Raw genomic sequence first — 17554 nt, forward strand, 5'->3', positions numbered from 1 at the left:
TGGGCACCACTGGCACAGCCATGAGTGTAGGATAGCGGAGAAATGGTAGTAGCTGGGGAGCATGTAGCACTGTTGGTGGTTGGTGACCAAGCACTGAGGAAGGCGTGTGGTAGTGAATGAAGACCCTGCAGGAGGCATCTCAGATGGGTGGGGGGCACATACAGGAAGGGTTTCCTTCTCCACCGAGGGGCTGCCCATCTGCCATGGGGAGGTGGGGGAGTTCCCAACAAGCTTAACAGAGCTGCTCTCCTTCACCACTGAATTGAGCTGAGACTTCACTTTGCACGCCTTTGCAGCTCCATCTGCTGCAAGTCACCACTCAAGAAACTCCACCAACTGGCTGGCTCCTTAAAATACCTACATCCCCGAAGAGCCCAAGCGTGGGGATGTCAGCACCAAGCCGCTGTGCCAAGGAGACATCATTGTGATACATGGAGTCTGAGCCCCCTAGCAAGGCAGCTCTGCAGGGAAGCCTGCTGAGGAAAACCAATTACATCTCAGGGAGACCTGCAAAAATAAGGGGTATTTAGTTTAAGCAGGAGTTTAAAAGAAAAGGGTCACAAGCATCCTATTTTTCTGTCTTGTGTTTCCTCCTCCTCCCTATGCCGCATCTTATTTCTCAGTGACAAATCGGGAGAAAAAAAAATAAACAGGAGATGAACCAAAAATAAGACTGGAGGAGGGAAAAGAAGAGGTATTTTTTGTCTGAAATTCACGAGGAGAAAATGAACACTATAAAATTTTGTAAACTGTCACCACTGATTAAAGGTTGATTTTCGTTGGAGCAGATGTTTGGAATGGTGGGCAGTACCTTGCTGCCTCCTGACCCCTGCCTCTCCCTGCAGCTTTGCCTTCCTCCTCATGAATCCCCATCTTTTCCTGTGGTGATAGCATCAACTGCCCTCTTCATCCCTCTCCCTCTTCTAATGATGGTGCAGTTGACTCAGGAAACTCGGAGGCCGTGGGGACCCTGCTTAGGGACTGAGTGAAATTCCGGCTGTGTTGAGGGGGATTTGTTCCAGTCAGATATGGAAATGGAGTTTTCTATTCTGGGTGCAGAGGCATGGAGATAAGGGCTCCATCAAGCTCTGTGCTGCACAAAAGGTTTCATTCTCATCACGTAGAGATCGGAGCTGTGAGACTAGAAAGGGCTGCAGTGATTTCGGCAGCTTTGTGCAATGCCTCTTCCCAGCAAATGCTAGATCATAGATGGGGTGTTAGGAACGCGGAGAGCTCATTCTGCCAGCTGCTCATAGAGTTTAATATGCATGTGCCAGGATGAACAAGAGCAGATACAGAGAGGCATATGTGTGTGATGTGTATACATGCATACAAATGAGTGTTTATGTGATTGCATGCATGTATCTTGGCCTAAGCATGAATGCAAGAACATGGCACATACTCCTTCATATGCACAGTCCAGACATGGGCTGAAACTGGGAGATGGCAACTGGACCTTGCAAATGACCTCTCCACATAGACGAGCCCACCATATGTAGGCACCCAAGCACATTTCTGCCAGCCAAAGAGTGGCCTGGAGCAGCTTCAGACCCACTCAGTGTGAACCTTTTGCTCTGCAGTGGAGCTTCAGGAGAGAAACTGGAAGGGCAGAGAACGGTGATTGGACAGGGGTTCCAGCATGGAGCGGCGAGGATGCATTTCCAGGCTGTTAGTAACACAGCCCACACTTAATGTCATTTGAAGCTGTTGTTAGGGAGCTGCTGTATTTGTCATCAGCAGGGAAACACAGCAGCTCAGCTCAGGCAACAGCAAACCCGTCCAGGCCGTGTTCTGCTTCAACTATTTTATAGGACGATGGGCTAGGCGGGTGTGGGGAGTGGGCAGGAAGCAGTTAACCAGTTGTGGAAATAGAGTAGCCAGTAGATGAGTGGCAGAATGGTACAAGGAAAGGAAACACCCTCGAACAGAAGCTGTTCCTGTCTCTCCTGAGGATTCAACAGAGAATGGAAATGCTTTATCTGCTTGAACGAGTGGAAAATATGCAAATATTTGCCCATGAAAACTTGGTGTTCTTTGCCTTCCCAAGCATAAAATATGCAAACGCCATGCACAAGGCAGGCGGCTTGCTCAGATCTCACACCACGTCATGCACAAACACACACACACATCCCCAGCACGTCAACTGCAGCCAACTAAAGACACGTGCCTGGGCTGCAGCATGTCCTACCCATGACAAACAGGGCCGGGTGGGAAGGGGGTAGGAACGCCTTGACTCACGAACTGCGCGCACACGGATCAGTGTTCCTTCGGTGGGCTTTAACCGGGGCAGTGCTGGGCGGCAGGCTGCAGAGAGGACGAAGGAGCCTGAGCCACCGGTGCCACCGGGGCAGCGCCGGGAGGGAGCCAGGAGGAGGCGCAGAGCGCAGCGTGGCCGGCAGGGGGCAGTCGGCAGCCGCCGGCAGCCGGGACAGGGAGCTGGAATCGGGGCGGGCGGGGAGCCAGGAGCTGGGAGCCGCAGCCTGCCTGCTCCTCACACCGCTGCCCTTCTCCCTGTTTAACTCGGGTTTGAGGCAGGGCTGTGCCAGGCGGGGGAGTCTCAACACCCCTGCACACCCCGCGGAGTGCTGGCTGAGGGAGCATGGGGTGTTGCGGGGGTTTCCGTTGGGACCCCTCCGCCACACCGCTGTCTTCTTGGAATGCCCACATCTCCGCCTGGAGATCCGTGCAGAGCCCTTTGTCATGCTCTCAGAGGCGTTGTAGCTACTGGAAGTCGTCATATGGTTGCAGCAGAGGTATGTTGCTGTGAAATGCATCGAGCTTTTCTGCATGGGTAGAAAATGTGCACATGCCCTGTGTCTTGGAGTAATGAACATACTCGAGCTGGATCAAATGGCCAGAGAACATGAGAGAACTCTTTCCTGTTGACTGGTTCTAGGACCATAGGTTTGGGTTGGAAGGGGCCTTCAAAGCTCATCTAGTCCTACACCCCTGCACATCTTCAACTAGACCAGGCTGCCCAGAGCCACATCCAGCCTGGCCGTGAAAGTCTCCAGGGATGGGGTGTCCGCCACCTCTCTGGGCACCCTGTGCCAGTGTTTCACCACCCTCACTGTAAAGGATTTCTTCCTCACATCCAGCCTGAATCTCTCCTCTTGTTTAAAACCATCACTCCTCATCCTATTGCAACAGGCCCTGCTAAAAGGTCTCTTCCCATCAGGATAGTGCTAGCAAGCAAAGGGGGGAATCTCTGTTTCAACTCCCTCAGTGTCAGGGTGGTTCCCTTAGTGGGAAGAGCCTGTCACAGATCCAAGAGTTTCTGTGAACTCCCAAATACCATCTTTGCCCCTCTCACCTCAAAGTGCTTGTTTCTTTGGTGAGAAAGCTCGTGGGTACCTCTGAAAAAGATATTTTTTGCCTCCCTAACCACTGTCGCCCTTCCTTAGCACTCCTTGTGTGAGTTGGGATGCCCACAGAAGTGATCTACTGTTGGTAACTGCTCAGGGCAGGGCCAGAAGCATGTGAGGACAGCACAGGGGTCAGAGCTCCTGGGTCTACATAGGAGTGGATGGGAGGAGGAGGCATTTAGATCCAGAAAGGCAGAATGCAGGCTCAGCTGAAGGTTATTGTTAAGAACTGCCTCAACCAGGCTGCAACATCATCAAGCTGCTGGGCCTAGATGCTCACATGCCAGCCTTTGGGGTGGATACCAGCAGCATTTCTTGTCTCAGTGGTTAAGAGGTGGGACACTTGAGCTGGACAAGCTACCTGTGGGGAAAGTGGCAGCCTGCGCAATGCTCCCTTAGCTGAAAGGCACATCCAACTGACACAGCTTGCAGCCAGTCTCTGATAGCCTGTTCTGCAGCATCTGGCAAACATGCGGTGTCTTGGACAAGCTGTGGGGGCAGCAGGAAGTGGGAGACAAGCTCCTGCTTTCATGCTCAGTTCTAGAGACTGCCAAGTCTAGCAACAGCTTTGCTGCAGCAATGAGTACAGGTGTAGGGCTCCTCCAGATGCTCCTCAGCAACGTGGCATTTCAGCAACACACAGCAAGAAAATGCAGTGGCTTTGCCAGCCCTTGATCTCTGTGTGAGACAATCCAGGCTGCCGAGCAGCACACAGCAGCAATCCCTGCTGGCACAAGCATCCTTGAACTTGGCAGCCAGGGAACGTGTCATTCCCAGTTGGTCCAAGCCCTGCATGGGCAGAAGTTAAAAAGGAAATGTAGCCACGCAGCTGATATCCAACAGGCCTGCTCACCCTCAGCGACGTATAAAATACCCTAAGCCAATAACTTCTTATGGTGTTGGTGCTCCCGGGTAATGAGGGCTGGCTGTTACACAAGCCTTGTGCACAGCCATGGAGTCCACAGGCTGGAAAAGATTCGTCTTGTCATAGAATCACAGAATGGTTTGGGTTGGAAGGGTGACCTTTAAAGGTCATCTAGTCTTCCCAACTCCCCCCGCAGACTGGCCAGACGTGACCAGTGGTGCCAATATGGCAGAGGGCCAGCTGCTGCTACAGGGTAGCCCATAGGCACCCCAAACTACTGAACATCAAAACACACTGCCACATTTCCATGTCTGGGGTGCCCCCTTTGCACTAAAGAAGGGCAAAGCAAAGGTACCTGGCAGGGGTTGGGCAGTGAATGGAGAGGAGGTGAGCACAGAGCATCTCTTCCCAGCTCTTGCAACACGTGAGCTCTCTTTCCAAGGGCAGCAATGGCAGTAGCCAAAAGCCTGAATTTTGCTTCCAGAAGGAATCAGCTGTTGAGCTGAGCAAATTGTGTGATGCTGTGCGGGGTGTGTGAAAGGAAGGGAGGGAAGGAGGGAGAGCCAAGCCTGACACGGGCCAGAGCAGGAGGGGAGGCACTCACAAAGGCCGCTGAGGCAGGATGGGGAAGACAGTAATTACATAAGAGCACTTGGCAAGCATCTGTGTGGAGTCAGCTGGGCCCCGGCAGCCCTCCCTCCCCGTGCTGCTAGCCAGGAGCAGCTGAGGATACAGATAACCCAGCGCGGGACCCCTCCGGTGGGGACCGGAGGTAAGAGCTCCTCCGCTTCCCCTCCCGGCTTGCGATGCTCTCGGAGAGAAGGGACAAAGGGGTGGGGAAAAGGGGAAAGGGAAAGCAGCTGGAGGGGAGAAGCATCCAGGAAGGGGAAGAGAAGGGGATGTTTCTCTGCCTCTTGGTGCGGCTGGTACCTCTGCTCCGGAGGTTTTGGGGAGGGAGGAGCAGTGAAGCGTGTGTATGTTAGCGGGTGGATGCAAGTGTGTGTGTATGTATAGCAGAGCAGGGGTCCACGTGTGCAGCAGGGAAGCTAAGCTGTACACAGGGGCTGGACACGGAAGGAAACATCAAAGTCATTTCCTTCCTTCTATACCTGAGGTACAGAGGGTTGATGGGATGGAAGCAGTCACTGGGGAGAGCCAAGCTGTATCCCCCTATTTAGCCTGTGTTGGGGGGGGTGTTGCAGATAAGGGAGGAAATCCAGGAAGAGGAGGAAGCAGCTGGTTTTGAGCAGGGATTATTGCAATCCAATCTGGCCAGAGCTTCCCTGGGTTGCCTCCAAGGCCAAGTGTGTGATGAGGAAGAGGGAAGATTGTTGAGCACACAAGGTGCCTTCAGGCTTGGTTTGCACTTAAAAGCATGGCTGGCAGAGAGCAGCTGGATAGCATTATAAAAACTCGTATCTTTGAATGCTCGGCCATACAAGCCAAGACCTCCTGCAAATAGGGCTGCCCTGGCAAAACGTTGCTGGTACAGACAGTTCCTTTCAGGGGGCAAGGTGATACTACCCTGGTAAAAAGTGTCTTTAGTGGCATAACTGCTGCCCAGCTGGGCAATGCCACCAGGGCAAGTCTTTGTTTGCTGGCTCCCTGTGGGTCCCTATTCAGCTTAGACAAGACATTAACTACAAAGACCTGCTCGATGCCCACTGTGAGCTGTTCTTGCAGTCAGATGAGACAAAGGCGGAAGGCCCCAGCTGATGAGGTCCTCCACAGAGAACATTTGCTTGGTTGTAAGCAGGTCAGGAGTGCAGATGGAAATGTGGGATGGAAATGAGGACAATGGCCTCCCTGCTACCTGTTCCCCTTTGGAAAAGCAGAGGAGGGCAGACATAAGGTCAAGGGCTGCAAAAGGGGATAATATAATGATTGGAAATAAGCCAGGCAGGAACACCCAAGGGAGTGTGGGACTGCAGTAGCTTTGATGGGACAGAGAGGAGCTTTGCCTTCAGTGTCAGTGTGTGAGCTCTCACACACCCCAGAAAATCTATTGGCTTTCAATGGTACTGTCAGCTGCCAAAATCCCCACCAGCAGCAGGCAGGAGCAGACAACACAATGGATCACAAAACCCAGCTTCTGTCAGCTGGCAAGGCTCCATTAGCAAGAAATATTGCCCTGGCCTTTCCCCCTCTCATTTACCACAAGGGGAAACTGAGGCACAGGCAGACGTGTGAGACTTGCAGTGGGGCTCACTGAATGTCAGTGCTGGGGCCCAGCTAAGAGCTCACGAGCACAGCAGAGGATTTCTTGGGCCTCTTCCCGTCCCGGCTGGGAGGCATATTCAGCCCGTGTTCATTGAGCTCCAGGCTGACAAAGCAGCCTGAGAATATCTCCAGGCTTCCCAGCCCCCCTTCCTCCCTTCCCCCCAGCTCGCGGCACATATTTTCCCAGAGTTTTCCGCTTGCTTCTCCAGTGGTGCTGGGGTCCTGCCAAACGCCAGCCACTCTCTGGGAAGCGAGGCCTCCCATTCCCAAACCAAACAAGTGGGAGAAGGAAAACAGCAAAGAGAAGTCCAAGCACACGTAGACACGCACAGAAATCCTTCCCCCTCAGGAACCTTGGAGCCTTCAACAGCTTCTCTTGGAAACTGCTGGAGGCACAGTGCTGACTTGGCACTTCTGGGCCCCGCAGGAGAGAGCTTCCTTCTGCCTCCTGGAGATAAATATGTGCATGCTCCCTAGGGTATAAGCTTCCAAATCCAGTTTTGCTGCTGGGTAGAATCCCCAAAATCCTCTCCCAACAAATTCTGCAGTGTGAGGAAAGCCATGCTTTCCATCTCTCCCTGAAAAATGCCCTCCGTTCCAAGGTACTGGTGCATCCACACAGTGCTTACCCCAACAGCATAAGCACATCAGCTTGGCGCCAGGTTAGGGGCAAAGATCACGGCCAGGGTTTGCTTCAGATTCTCAGCTTTGCTGGCAGGCAGCTGGGATCTAACCAGGGAACATGACCGGGGCATGACACACACCAGAGTGCAAGGCTTGGGGCTCTGCCCAGGGAGAGGGGATGACCAGAGAGGGAAAGGACTGATGCCTCTCCCAGTTGGCAGATAAACCTGCTAGAAACATCATGCGTGGGGCGAGAGGCCACAATGACATGCAGAAGAAACAATGCAGGAGAGAATGAGAGATGAAGTGTGGAGACCAAGTGGGACAAGCACAGCTGGGGAGGGAGTGTGGCCAGGCAAATGAAGGGCTGGGACCCATACCCCATAGGATAACAGACTAACACAAAGGAGAGCAGAGTCCTGCACCATCCCACCTGAAGGAAAGCACTGATGCACCTCGCCTTGCCCATCCTGAGATGCTGAAGGGTGGGACCCTGCCCTGCTGCCTGCCCACCCTTTGCACAGGGAGCCGCAGTCTGTGCTGCCTGAGTTTGGCTGACCAGAGGTAGGCTGTTGGAAGCGAGAAGGCAGAGAAAAAAGAGCAAACCACAATACGTAAAGACGAGGCACTACCTAGGAAAGAGTTAAAAGGCACCGAAACTCAAGCCGGTTTGCAATGGAGGGCGCCCAAAGCCAAGGAGGGAAAGGGAGGGAGAGGAGAGGGGAGGGAGCAGGTCCAAGCCAGCGTTCAGCAGTGCCTGTGCCAAGAGCTAGCTTGCTTAAAGCCATGGGCCGGGGGGCCGGCCCCGCAGGCGGAGGGGAGCCCTGGATCAGGGGCTGGGAAGCACCGAGGGGAGCCCTCAGCCTCCGGGGTGAGCTGCCACGCTGCAGTGTGGCGCAGGCAGAGGGAAGGGGGGCAGAGGCTGCGAGAGGGGCTTGCTCGGCTTGTTTGCGTGTCTGTCTTTCGTAAGCATATTTCTGTGCAGGCTGCCTGCTCCGCGCTTTGCTTCCCTACCCTCTGCAGAGGAGCAGCTCCCCTCGGGTCCATCTGCAAAAACCCGGCACTGCTCGCTGCTCCTGGAGGAGCCGTCATCCCCTTGGAAAGGTGCTGGGGTTTGGCTGAGAACCCAGCTGAGCACTGGGGTCGGGAGGGATGGGATTTGGTGTGGGGAATGGAAAGGGGCCCTTCTGAAGAGAGAGATGGGTCAGACTCCAGCTGGGACAGGGGGGTTGTTGGGTTGGGCTCCGGTGAAGAGTTGATACCTAGTGACTGGAGGACTGGAGAAGTTTTTTATAGCCCTCCTCATACATTTAGCAGCCTACCAGAGCATGCTTTTGCAAAAGGGAGGGTGTGGTTTGCCATGTCTTCTTCCTGTATCTCAGCCTGGAGACTGAACCTTCTAGTGGCTCCAGTGGTTTGGCTAGTGAGGGTCAAGCCTTCTGCAAGGGCACCTAGTCTCCACTCTTCTGGGCAGAAGGGCATCCTCTTGGGCCATGTGGTTACCGCTCACATTGCATCCTTGAGCCTTCAGAGACTTCAAGCATGTGAACTCCCTCCACAGGACCATGCTGTTTTCATCCCACCTCTGGCTCCAGCCACAGAAAGATGTTTTGTGGTGATATCTGCTCCATTGCCCGTGGCCTCCCCTTCTGACACCTCTGGCACTTCCTCGTATCTTCCCAGGTCACCATGGACATAATTGACCTGCGCATACCCCTGGCCCTCCTGCTTCTCCCTCTTGTGCTTGGGGCACCCACTGATGAACCCAACCTCACAGAACCAGCCTCTGGTGCTTGCAAGCGCTGTTGTGACCCACTGGACTCTTCCACAGATGCCCCACCGCTCCCCCCGAGCCACCATCACTTGCCCTACCCAATGCCGGAGGTCCGTCCCTATATCAACATCACCATACTGAAGGGTAAGTGCCCATCCTGGCCCTGGGATGTTTTGTGCTGTGACCAAGAGTAGCCTGAGGAAAGGGAAGTCCGTGCACCCATGCTGTGACCTCTGTGTCTCAGGATGCTGCCTGCTACCAGCTCTTCCTCCCTCCTAGCACAGGAGTGGCAGTGGCAGTCACTTGCCAAGATGGGAGGACACCTTCCTTGCTTCAGACTTCCAGAGTCCCATAGTGCCTAAGGGAAAGAGAAGTCTCTATCCAGCTGCAAAATAAGCATGTTTGGAGGGTAGGCATTGGCACCTGGGAAGGCTGTGGGAAAGCCTTCTCCAGCTCCATGGATCACATGCATTTTGGAGCAGGAGGAGGGCAAAGGGAGGGAGCAGCTATTTGCAAGCACCTCCAGGCTAACTGGCAGCAACCCCCAGCTCATTCCACCCTGCTTTGGCTGGCTTGGCTAACGGGAAAAGGCTCCCTATTTTAGATCAGCTCCTCCCTTCAGGGCTCCCCTTTTAGCCTTTGCTGTGGGCAAAAGCTTGTTCCCAGCTGGATGCTGCTCCACTCACTTATTGTTGCTCTGTGGTTCCTCTGGGCTAGCTGGGCAGATGCTCCCCCTTCCCTGCCCAGCCTAGAAATAGCTGCAGTCCATCAGGACTCAGAACTGGGGCAGATAGAAGCCTGGGCCAGAGCAGGGTATTGCAGGGGGACCTGCATTACCATGCAGGAAATGGAGAGGAGGAAAAGAACAAGACACAAATCTGAGATGCTGTCACTTGTGCTGGAGGCTTCTCTATGACTCCCATCTCCTCTCTCTATACACAAAGTACATTCTGGTGCTGCTTTCTCTCTGTATTGATGCCTGTCCAAACCTCAGGATAGAGCTGCAGTGTTAATTATACAGGACGCCCAAAGGATGCTGGTACTGTCAAAGTACCACCCCTGTAATTTGCACTCCACAACCACCAAGTCCAGCTTGCATCTTTTTCCTCTGACCCACCTTATTGTTCCTCTCGAGTCATATTCTCCCACAGGCTTTAGCACTTCTTCCCCTTCTCCAGCCTACAGCAAGAACAGTGTGCACACTACATGGGTAATTGGGCCATAGGGGAGGTGTGTAGCAGGGCAGAGTCAGTCTCTGCCTCCTGTATGCTATTGCAGCATCCTCCTGGAGACGAAGGAGTGTGGAGGACAAAGAAGAGGTCAAGAGCCACAGTGGTACTTTGTACTGCTGGGTTCCCTCTCAGGATGAGGTCTCTTAGGAACAGGTTCTCCTGTCTCCAGCAAGGCCATATCACGTGGTGAGCAGGTGGTTCATAAAAGAAGAGACCCCATTCACACCCAGATCTCTGTTAGCTCCTTTCCCATGAAGTACAATGATATTGTGACCCTCATGAGTATTCCTTTTTCTGGCATTGCCTGATTATGGAGCCTCCTCATTAGGCTCTCTCACCACCACTTCCGCATCTCCTTCTGGTATCACACAGGAGCTGTGTCCTCTGCTTTCTCTTGCAGGAGAAAAAGGAGACCGGGGAGAGCCTGGGATGCCAGGGAAATGGGGCAAAGAAGGACCCCGAGGCGAGAGGGGAGCCCAGGGACAGAAAGGCAGTAAAGGACAGATGGGCATAGCAGGAGACCCCTGCAAGCATCAGTATGCTGCATTCTCCGTCGGTCGCAAGAAAGCACTGCACAGCAGCGAGGGCTACCAGGTCTTGATCTTTGACACTGTCTTCGTCAACCTCTACAGCCACTTTGACATGTTCAATGGCAAATTCTACTGCTATGTAGGTGGACTTTACTATTTCAGCCTCAACGTTCACACCTGGAACTTCAAGGAGACCTACATGCACATCATGCACAATGAAGAAGAGGCAGTCATCTTGTATGCCCAGCCCAGCGACCGCAGCATCATGCAGAGCCAGAGCCTCATGCTAGAGCTTCAGGAAAATGATGAGATCTGGGTGAGGCTCTACAAGCGGGAGCGGGAGAATGCCATTTACAGTGATGATGTTGATGTGTACATCACCTTCAACGGGTACCTGGTCAAGCCCAGCACTGAGTAACTGCCTCTCCTCCTTCTCGGGGCCTCTTTGGCCTTTTCCTTCTTCCCTTTTCTCTTTCTCTCTCATTACTGCCTGCGACCACTGCAAATCACTTAGAAATGGGCCTGTCAAGTCTCAGGCACTGAGTGTGAAACTTGCCACACTGGTTCCCACCTCACGCTCTCTTGTAGTCAGGCCTGTATCTGCCCACTTACAGTGTGATACTACCATCTCTTGCCTCCTCCCTCATGACCACAACTTTGGTTATTGGCTTCTTCTAAATCTGCCAGTGAGCTGTGTCTGGCATTCTGGGTCCTAGAGCAGGAGGAAAGCTAAAGTGCTGCTCTTGGGGATGCGTCCCTCCTTGGAGCTATATACACAAAGGGCTAGAAAGTCCCCACTGCTGGGTGCATCCTGGCTCCTCTCCATCCCAACTAGGCACACCAGTTTTGCAGCCTGCAACACAGCTTTAATGTCACCTCTCACACCTGTAGACCGGAGGATGGACTGGGTTCTGACAACCTCCTGTAGCACAAAGAAGATGCAGGACTGGTGGGAGATGATACTGTCTTTCTAAAAAGGGGACTGATGGCCTTCTGAAGTATGGCATTGGCTTTCCTTAGACACTTTGCTGGGTCACAGTGTCCAGGCTGGCTGTAAAATCTAGGCCTGGTGGGATTGTACTCTTCTGTGCCAGCTCTGGCTCTTTGGAGAGATGAAGGATCAGACACTCAGCCAGACGCTTCAGAAGCGTCTGCCATTGAGTCAGTACAGTCTACCACTCTATTCCCACTAGGGATCAGAAGTACAGAACAAAAGAGAAAGACAACCCTACCATACTTCCCTCCTAAACCTCCCGTGGGGTGCTATTTGGTCTTAATTCCCCAGTTGTGGGAAGCTAGTCCAGACAGTGAACTCGAATCTGCTTGTCTTGGCAGATGTGCCCCCATGGGCTTCTACTGGTATCACCAGTTACCCCGAGGCTTGCTGGTGCCTCCTGCATGCTATTACAGTGTCCTCCTGAAGGTGGTTCTCCCACACTGGTATTGAAGGACCGCTGTTTCAGAACTTGAGCTGGAGGCTGTAGGGGCAATCACTATTAAATCAGTTCCACATCTGGTCAGGTTGGCACTTCTTTGCCTCTGTGATGGAAAAAGAGATAGAGGTGAGACTACAGCACCTCACCCCAGGATGAAAAGGCTTCCCTGCCATTTGGTCTGTGCCCTTTTCTGGCAACTTCATCAGAGCAATTGAGAAAAACATGTGGCTAAAACAAACTTTCCCTCTTTTCATCAGGTTGTAAATATCACAGTGGGAAAGGAATGTCAGTGGTAGGTTTTTCTAGTACCATTTTTACTGGTCTCACATCCCTCTGGGATTGCTGTTATCCTGGGAGGAGCAGGTGAGGCTGACTCAGCACTTTGGGAAGCCTATATCCCCGTGTTGTGGTGCTCCGTAAACATCAATGCCAAGAGTTGTCTCTTTTTTGAGTCTCAATACAGGATAAGCAGGAGAAACTATTTCTTCACTGCCCATCACTGATAATGAAGTCTTTTGACTTCTCTAGCTTCTGCAGTCTCACGATTAGCTGCAACCTCTGCCTGTGACTTCCAGAGCTCTCCCATGGGAGATACGCGTTGTTTTACAGGACTAGGTCCAGTACACTCAGCCCAGGCTGGCAAAGGCAGAGGGACCCAGGCTTAACGTTAAAAATGAACTTGAGAAAATTTCCGGACATTTCCTCTCTTACCCTCCCTGCTTTGCTAAGGAAGCTGTATAGACTGGAATGAATTTCAGGCACTTTCTGCCCTGGATCCTCCCCACCACTGTCACTTGAGGCAGTAGGTATAACAGCAAGGTTTCACTGAGGCAAAGCTGGGTTTTTCCCGGGAAAACATGTGCTGATGGGATCATGGGAACGAAAGGAGACTGTGAGTTTCTTCCCCTCCCTTAGGTCAAGCACGTGGAATTGTTCAGAGGCAGGATTTCAGGCCATAGCATGCCTGAAAGCAGCATGCTGGAGGAGATGCTCAGGTCCAAACCCCTTTCTCTCTTCCTCAACTGGCTGCAAACCCAGGTATTGCCTATTTACAGTGTATAGTGCCACCATGTCTCCCTGAAGAGAAAAAAGCCTCTCTAAGACACAATATCTCCAGAAACAAGCTTCCTTCTTCCTCCTTTCCTCTTTGGTGTTTGAATGCCAGTGACAGGTCTCATGAGCAGCCAGATGGTGCCTGCTGCACATGAGAGAGGAGGGCAGGGGGACCAAAGGGTGTGTTTAACAGGCTTCTTGGTGCTAAACAAGATGGCAAACCCTTGGTGCTAAATCAGATTTCAGGAGTATTGGGTGCTTTCTGGAAGGTGTAGTAGGCTGAGTTGTAATGTACTGTGGAATTAATGGTGCTTTATGTTACAAAACCAAACAAACTCCAAGAACTTTTGTGTATATATATTTTTTTCAGTGGCATTAAACTTTTTTCGCTGGTTGTTTTGCACTTAGATCTGCTTTTTCCTCCCAGCCTATTCCTTCTATCTCTGGTAATCGCCAAACAGTGTGATGGAAAAGGCAGTGACCTGAAAGAGACAGGTACAAAGTCTAACTCGGTTCTGAAACTTCCCATGGCGATCCTTGGCAATATTCTGTTTACTTTGTGGAGACCCATTACCCTAAAGATATTTAGGGTAATTTCCTCTTTGCTGGGAAAACTTTAAGGAAATTCAAGGAAGGATTCTTTGGAAGTTACCAAAAAAACCAGGACAATACAATGGGTTATAGGATTAGGGTTCAAATAATTGATTATACTGAGGAAGACTGGGCTAATGCTGGTGTTCTCTTAAGGGGTATCGGACTCTTGTGACATTTTCAGCACATCCTTCTATCAAGTACTTCATATGCGTGTGTGCTTTCTGATTTCCCTGTGGTGTTTCTCTTTTATTTGGGGTTTGAACTGAGGAGACTCCTGCTGAAGTGGAGAAGTGGACAAGAAAACAAGAGGAGAAGCCCATATAGGACCTTCTGTTTTGAGTTTAAATCATCTTCACATAGCTTCTCCTGCGGTTTGACATGTACCAGATGCTTTGTTCGGCAAGGCGTGGAAAACGTAATTAGTCCAGAGCTAGGGCTATGTATATCAAGTAAATGCAGTACTCGTCGGGTCAGAGCTCAGCCTTCTTCACAGTTTTTATTTACTTCTGAGAAAACAGGTAGAAATGTGCCTTCAGGAAGTGCAGGGGTTGCGCTTGTGCACGTCCCTGGCCCCTTGAGGTGAGATGCTGGTAGATTGGATGTGACTTTATCATACTTACAAAAGGTGAGGAAGGAGGGAGGAAACGGGTAGCCAGACCTTCTAGAAACGACTTCTACGATGCACACTTTCAAGCTACCCACTTTGAGAAGAAAGCACCACCTGAAAAGCCTCCTCAGCCAGATCTTTTGGGGCTAAGACACGTGGTAACAAGCGGGGTCTGTTATCAGTGCCACCCATCACAGTATGGATGCCTGACCGGGGAATTGCTGAAGGTGAGGCTCAGCTAAGGCAAGGTGGACCCGCAATGACATAGAAGGAACAAGGGGTCAGACCTGCCCTGCTGCCCTGCCAGTGGGTGCAGCCATGCCCTGAAAGCCACAAGATCTCCATTCACCCAGGTCCGGTCTGTTTTCCATGCAATGGCACTGCCCTGTGGTATGCGAGCCTGGGGCTGGTGACAGTCAGGACCTCTGTCATGGGCAAAGAGCAAGAAGCACGACCTAGCATGGGCAGACACAGCTCTGCTCCTGGGGCCATTTCTCTCTTCTACCCTGGCAGGGCGAAGCTCTGCTGTAAAGGACTCTGTGGCCATGTCTCAGGCTTGTTGAAGGTATCTGCCAAGGGGATGGCCCTTTAAACTGGTTTCCTGCCGGTTTGTGGTCTTGCAGGTACGAAAGGAGGGGGGAGAGTTGGAGAGAGGAGGTAAAGGGCAGGATATGGTGCTATCTCTGGGGAAGAAAGCACATGTCAGGGCCAGCTCAGGAGAAGCTGAAGGCCCTGCAATAGCTCCTTGCCATGTAATAGCTGTGGGAAATGGGGAGAAGCAGGGCAAGAAAAGGAGACCTTTGACTTTACTGGGGACACAGGCACTGGTGAATGTGCCTGCACCCGAAGCGCCAGGGAGGGCAGGGGCTCAGCACAGCTAGACCTGTATCTGTATCTCCCTTGACTCTCTGTCACAAGAGGGGCAGCCATGGGAAAAGTCTCTGGCAGCCCCTTGAGCACCATGATGGTGCAGAGTCTGCCCCACGCCAGGCATCCGTGCACCATTCAGGTGACCACCACACCGAAACACATCAGGTTTCCTCTCTGCTCCAGCCTGCTGTCCCTCCTCCCCTCCCAAACCACCCGGACGACCTGCTTCACTCACACCTCAGCCTTGTTTGTCTCACAGAGTCCGTGGAGGGAGAAAGGGGTGATACAACGTCCAAGCCAGCATCGCTCAGTGCGGCAAGCAGAGCCCCTGCCTCCCTCCATGCGGTGCATCGCAGCCAGATGCCAGCAGTGGGTTGGTCCTGCCCCACATCTGTTTTTCTCACCTTCCCTTTCCCATTGCTGGCTGGGAGCTGCTGCTGAATGTGAACCATGCCTGTGGCTGCGTGGATGCTGGGGCAGAGCTGCATCGCTGAGGTCAGTTGTTCTACTGTCTCACATGGCATGGCCCACCTCTGACCACAGTGGTGAGATGAGCACTTGCTGAGCCATGGTGGGCTTCAGAGGGCAGCTCAGTGTATGCCCTGCTGTGACACCCACACGTGTACCCATGCACATACGAGCCCCATATGGACATCTCTCACCTTCCTGCCAGCGGAAACTGTTGCCCTTTGCAAGCCTGGCTCTCTCTGAAGATGCTATCAGAAGGTGGGTAGAGGGGGGTTGATGCTCCAGGACTCTTTGGTACATGCTCTGCTCCCTCACCTCCTGACGTGCCTCCCCCTTCTCCACAAGCCCTCTGTGATCTCTCTCCACACAGTTACATCACAGTGACTGCTAGGGCAGAAGGTTTAAATCAAAGGCTTCTGACAGTTTATCAACCCACAGACCATCCCGTCGCTTGAGTTCATGTCACTTAACTCACAGATAACCAGGGGATTATTGCAAAATCTCACACTTTTCCCAAGAACTCTTGGGTTGGATAAGCTAGGGAGCAGGGGGGGGTCCCCATCCACCTGGGAAGGCTGGGAATCCAGCTGTGGGTGAGTGGGAGCTGTGAGACTGGGTTGTTTCTTGATCCGTTTAACCTACTTGCATCCATGCCTTCGAGATGCTGACCTGCGTTCACCTGAAAGCTGCTGAGGTGCCTTGTCTGCCAGGGAGCCCAGACAGTGCGAACTGGAGTGCACCTCTGAAGTGGGAAGTGTGTCGAGGCCTCACTGGATGCTACTGAGGAGAGTTGCAATGCTTCAAAGTAGCCAGAGGAAGAGAAAGACCTTGGTGAAGAAGAAGAGCAGGTCTCCTGTCTGACACACATCCTGCAGGCTTCATCTTCACTGTTCTGGTCCCTGCTCTGAAGTCCTGACTACCTCCAGGTGTTTGGCACAACACATCCTAGAGCAAGACGTGGGCAAAGCATCTTCCATGGGGTGCTTGGGGCTCGCCGAATTCTCCTGTTTGCCCCACACATGCTTTTCTGGGCTTATGGGATTCTCCTGCTCACCCTTACAGAGATGGTTTTATTTTTGTCCCCATACATCCCCAGTTCTTCCCCCGAAGCAGTGGAGTGGGGCAGATCACGAGGAAGGACTTCCCAGGCCACCAAGCCCTGTGCCCTGCCACCACAGGCAGCAATTCAGCACATCTTCCAGGCCAAGGGCCCGCAGAATTACCGTTCCACACACAGCCCAAAGCACCTCCCAAGCCCTTGCTTTGCCCCGGCTTCTGCTTCTCTCTGTGCGGTGTACTGGTGGCATTGTTTGGCTCTTCAGAAGGCTTACACAGGCTTTTACAGTTGCACCATGTTTCAGCCTTGGTCCCACAAGGCTTTGAAATGTTCTTTGTGTTTCTAAATTCCATTTGTTCAAAACGTGCCAGAGTCTGATCACCCCCCTGACCCTGGGACAAGCCTGCTTCTCATCCTTTATCCCCAACCCCACCAGCTGCGGAGGCAGAACAGCTATGCCATCGTTGCAACGGCTAGACCAGGCAGGAACAGCGGTGCCTTGGCTCAGCCCCTGACCATCTTGTTCTGCAAGGTGGCAACCTGAGCTCTGGGGAAACGGACAGAGGATAAATGCGCTGCCTCCTCTTTGCTGCAGGGCTGCTCTGGGCTTGTTTTTCCACTCCTCCCTTTTACATTCCTGTGCCAGACCTCCGCTGCAGTGCACAGAAAGGGAGATCTCTCAGTGCAAAGTGCAGGGGAAGCGGTGGGAGGGTCAGGTGAGGACCGAGGAGGGCGACAGGAAAAGGTCAGTGACGCAAGCCCGAAGCGCTGGCTCTCAGCTGAGCTGCACTGCTGTTTGTCTGGGGTGTGCTATTTCTACCCTGCAACCATTCGCACATCTGGGACCACAACTCCTTCC

At 52.7% G+C, this 17554-nt stretch overlaps 1 protein-coding gene across 2 annotated transcripts; it reads left to right on the plus strand.

Annotated features, from left to right (window-relative positions):
- The first annotated feature begins 4860 nt into the window (after nt 1-4860).
- On the plus strand, nt 4861-13493 carry C1QTNF6 (C1q and TNF related 6). 2 transcript variants are annotated; one of them, XM_065678981.1, is made up of 4 exons: nt 4861-5002; nt 8060-8178; nt 8758-8992; nt 10481-13493. In XM_065678981.1, exons 3-4 carry the CDS (start codon nt 8764-8766, stop codon nt 11026-11028), a joined length of 777 nt encoding a protein of 258 aa, XP_065535053.1. In that variant the 5' UTR covers nt 4861-5002; nt 8060-8178; nt 8758-8763; the 3' UTR covers nt 11029-13493. The 2 variants fall into 2 exon arrangements, with proteins under 2 accessions (XP_065535053.1, XP_065535044.1); XM_065678972.1 differs by lacking the exon at nt 8060-8178 and having other exon boundaries at nt 4915-5002.
- The last annotated feature ends 4061 nt before the right edge of the window (nt 13494-17554 follow it).

Source organism: Lathamus discolor, chromosome 1 (assembly GCF_037157495.1).
Source record: "Lathamus discolor isolate bLatDis1 chromosome 1, bLatDis1.hap1, whole genome shotgun sequence".
In the NCBI taxonomy this organism is placed as follows: Eukaryota; Metazoa; Chordata; class Aves; order Psittaciformes; family Psittacidae; genus Lathamus; species Lathamus discolor.

Excerpts from the sequence above, each read along its gene's own strand:
- C1QTNF6 (XM_065678981.1), top strand. The coding sequence starts at position 8,764 with ATGGACATAATTGACCTGCGCATACCCCTGGCCCTCCTGCTTCTCCCT. Across the intron at positions 8,993-10,480 it reads CAACATCACCATACTGAAGG|GAGAAAAAGGAGACCGGGGA; the intron begins GTAAGTGCCCAT and ends TTTCTCTTGCAG.